Source organism: Cyprinodon variegatus, unplaced genomic scaffold (assembly GCF_000732505.1).
Source record: "Cyprinodon variegatus isolate N-32 unplaced genomic scaffold, C_variegatus-1.0 Scaffold558, whole genome shotgun sequence".
Taxonomy (NCBI): Eukaryota; Metazoa; Chordata; class Actinopteri; order Cyprinodontiformes; family Cyprinodontidae; genus Cyprinodon; species Cyprinodon variegatus.
Genome location: NW_015151011.1, coordinates 152259 through 156323, shown reverse-complemented (window position 1 = coordinate 156323; position 4065 = coordinate 152259). Strand labels below are relative to the sequence as shown.

The following is a 4065-nucleotide window of genomic DNA, read 5'->3' as shown; positions in this document are numbered from 1 at the left end:
AGAAGGTTTTCATGTTTGTTGTGTTTCTCCCTCTGTGGTTCAGTTCTACCAGTTCACCATCGGCACTCAGAAGGAGGGGCGCCTGCTCTGTAACGGCCACTACCCAGAGATCCTGGTGGTGGACGCCACCAGCCTGGAGGTGCTGTACTCCCTGGTGTCAAAGATCTCCCCCGACTGGATCAGCTCCATGATCAGCATCCGATCCCATCGGACACAAGGTGGGATTTTAGCAGCCTGAACTCCTCAGCATCCAGCTTTCACTGCTTCGCTCTGATCCTGACTCCTTTCCAGGAACCAACCAGCTTCACCAACATCACTTCTAAAGAAAACAATCAAACCACTGAAATGATTCCAACTTTTAACATAAAACAATTGATCGGTATGTTAATGTGGAAATATTTTCCTTCCTTGATCCCAGCATTTTTGGGCTCTTTTTTTCAGAATAATGCACAGAAAGATAATCTCTAACTCCACCGTCCATGAAGGCCAGATCAAACCGGCTGAATCCGACTCTTTAATCTGCAATCCGTTTAGTTTCCATGAGGCTCCGATGAGGCAGGGTGGGCAGATTGTCTCTGTGCAACACGCATTACAACAATTTAGATTTGGACAGATTATGAAAAGTTATTTAAAAAGTTATTAAAAATAATAAGTTCCACTAAGTCTGTTTAGCTGTGATGGAGCAGTAGGACCAGGCTAGAGATTCTACATAAAAAAAAATACTAAAATAACGACCCCTAGATACTTGAAACCCCCCTTTGAGACGAGGAGGTGGAAGAGGGGAGTCCACCTTTTCATGGTCTGGGATTAGGAGGTGCTGATCCTCATATCGGCCGCCCTCGGTGCACGCTAACGGTCCCGGTTTGATGAGGACAACATCATCTGCAAACAGCAGAGACGATATCCTGAGGTTCCCAAACCAGACGTCCTCCAGTCCCTCGCTGCACCTAGAAATTCTGTCCATAGATGTGATGAACAGATCCAGTGACAAACGGCAGCCATGGCTGAGACCACCATGCACTGGGAACAGGTCTGACTTACTGCTGGTGATGCGAACCAAGCTCCTGCTGCGGCCCTACAGAGAGCGGACGGCCCTTAACGGAGGACTCTGGACCCCATACCCCCAGAGCGCCCTCCAGAGGACGCCATGAGGCACACCGTAGAATCATTGCTCCTTTATGTCGAAAGGAGCCAGCTGAGGAGGCTCAGGCATCTGTTCCTCCTGGTCGCCTCCTTCAGGAGGTGTTCCAGGCATGTCCCATTGGGAGGAGGACTGGTGGACAACCTGGAGGGACGATGTCTCTGAGCTGGCCTGGTGACGCCTCGGGGGGGTGGGGGGTGGCAGATGGAGGAGGTGGGTGTGGATCAGGAAGTCTGAGCATCTCTGCCTAGACTGCTGCCTCTGCGACCCGACCCGAGATAAAGAGGAAGAAAATGGATGAATGGATATTAGAAAAAAGTGTTAACATTAGGCTGTTTACATCAGAGGAAAGCCCCGCCCTCTGAGGGGAAGAGGATGTGAAAAAATTACAGCTAAATAAAATCATTAAAAAACAAAGAGTTTCTTCTCCGGCGTTTTTCAAAGTTTCATTCATGAAGATTTTTCTTCAATTTCAACAATAATTAGACAAAATAGCCTCCGTACAAAGTAAGAAAATATGTTTTATTTTTAGGGTCCAATAACTGGACCATAGATTAGGAAAATGGAGCCGCTTTACGCAGAAAGACCTCCAGCATCCAGCCGGGTCCTAACGATGGCCGCCTGGAGCGATCAGTGGAGCTAATGACACCTGCTGCCAACCAGCTTCTAGAAAGTTCTCTCGTTTTACAGAGAAACATGTTTTTCCTTTTTATTTTATGCTTTATTTTTGTAATTTTAGTAATTTAGTTAGACTGCACCACCCATCAAACAACAGAGCAACTAGTTCAACAGGAGCAGTTGAATAAAATCAACAAACAAAGAAAGTAATCCCATTAATTGTACAGTTGGTGAATGTTCCATTTCTTCCAGTATTTATTGTATCTGAGGTCTTAAAGGAAAAGTCCGGCTCTCCATCGCGTGATTTTCTTCCATTATTCCAAACATGGTGGTTCCACATCTAGAATCAGGTTTTTAAAGCTCTTTGTGGGGGAAGTTGTGTTCCCGTCACCAAGAGCTGAAGGTCAGTCGCCTGCGTCCTGTGGGATGGAAGGTGACGCTAACAGGCGGCCATGTTTGCTGCTGAAGTCAGACGGTTGGTTTTCCTGTGTCTCCTCAGAGGACACGGTGGTGGCGGTATCAGTGACGGGGATCCTGAAGGTGTGGATGATAACCGCAGAGGTCAGCAAGATGCAGGTTTGTGGCGTTTATCTTCTCCACGCTGAATGACCCCCCCCCCCTTCCACTTCCTGTCTGACCTTTGAACTCTGCTGCGTTCAGGATCTGGATCCCGTCTTTGAAGAAGAGTCCAAACCCATCTACTGCCAGGGCTGCCAGAGCATCTCCTTCTGCAGTTTCACCCAGAGCAGCCTGCTGGTGGTCTGCTCCAAGTACTGGAGGGTAGGATCCTGCAGTCTGCCCCCCCCCCCCCCGCCCGTCGGCCGTGTGCCGGCTTCCTTTCTCCTTTCTCTGTGGTAGGTGTTCGACGCCGGAGACTACTCCCTGCTCTGCTCCGTGCCCAGTGACAGCGACCAGTCGTGGAGCGGAGGAGAGTTCATCGCGGCCGATAAAGTCATCGTGTGGACCGAAGACGGCCGCAGCTACGTCTACAAGCTGCCCGCCAGGTAAGCGCGTCCGCAGCGTCTCAGAGACGAGCTCGGTTCTAGCGGCGCTGCGAATAACGCTCAGTCTCACCCTCAGCTGTCAGTCTGCCAGCGAACATTTCCGCAGCGACATCGGGAAAACCAAAGAAGGCTCCGTCCCGCCGCTGATCTACAGCGTCGCCGAGTGCTCCGACAAACAGGTCAGTGTGGTTTCCAACTGGGAACGGAGCCGCCAAACTGGTTCCTGCATCCAGACTGGATGTGGACAGAAAGTCTGAACTTTGATCAGGGTGAAAAACACCAACGCTACCAGCTGGGAAAACGCCAGCTTTAGGTACAGGGAGAATCATACGCATCATCTCATCCACTGGTTCCCAAAGGGGGGGCGTGGTCCCATTTGGGGTCGTGGAACAGCAGCTCTTTGGATCCTATATAGAAATTAAACTCATAACTCTGAAGCATATTTATGTGTTTAAAGGTATAAAAACATCACAAACTAAATAGGTTGTAGCCATTTATGCTAAGTTTAGTTTTCGTCTTTAGTTATGCAAAATATATTTAAGGTAATTTAGAACCAAAATTAGTAATAAAAAAAAAAATATTTGTATTTGTTTAGATAATGTTATTAATTGTTAGACCCTCCCATTAATTGGAGTAATTAAGAACACGGCGGGTGCTGCTGGGCGGTTTGCTAAATGTCTGATGTGGACGGGAGGTTTGTAAAATTATTTTTTTTACCACTTTTTTTAGAGCTTCAAACATTAAATTAACAGTTATTTCTGGATTTTACTAAGTTGCCAGACATTTTTAGTAATTATGTCTTCTTTGCTTTTAATATAAATAAGCCCAGTTTAGAGTGCGTACAAAGCCAAAAACCAGCTGGTACCAACCGAGGACTTTGTCGGACATGTTGGTATTTTTTTGGAGCAGAAGGCGACAGAATAGGTTGGATGTTGATGTGCTTCTTAATCGATTTAACAGATTTTTTTTTAGAAATATTTGTATTTCCAGGATTTCCACGGGTTATTAAAAATCATAAAATTTTGATTTTTTTTAATTAAATTTCATTATGCGATTATTCTGGAATTTAAAATGCTTTATTTAAAAAAAACAAAAGACAACAATTTCCTCAGATATTTTAAATCAGATATAAATGCTTCCGGTTTACCTTAAAGCAATATGATCAGAAAAGAAGCTCGAGGCGGAGAAAAAGCTACACAGGTGGAAAACGAGGAATTCAGGACATGGCTGCCGTCTGTCAACTTTGCTTCATCTGGAAAAATGTTTTATATCTGTTTGGGGTAAGCAACAAGTTGGGGCAGC

General features: G+C 46.1%; 1 protein-coding gene across 1 annotated transcript in view; it reads left to right on the top strand.

Annotated features, from left to right (window-relative positions):
* wdr7 (WD repeat domain 7) overlaps window positions 1-4065 on the top strand; it is a 133029-nt gene that overhangs the window by 2063 nt on the left and 126901 nt on the right. Inside the window, exons 3-7 of the mRNA XM_015391739.1 lie at window positions 44-218; window positions 2259-2335; window positions 2420-2539; window positions 2618-2763; window positions 2840-2942. Coding sequence (XP_015247225.1) covers window positions 44-218; window positions 2259-2335; window positions 2420-2539; window positions 2618-2763; window positions 2840-2942 — 621 coding nt within the window. The remainder of the gene's footprint in view (window positions 1-43; window positions 219-2258; window positions 2336-2419; window positions 2540-2617; window positions 2764-2839; window positions 2943-4065) is intronic.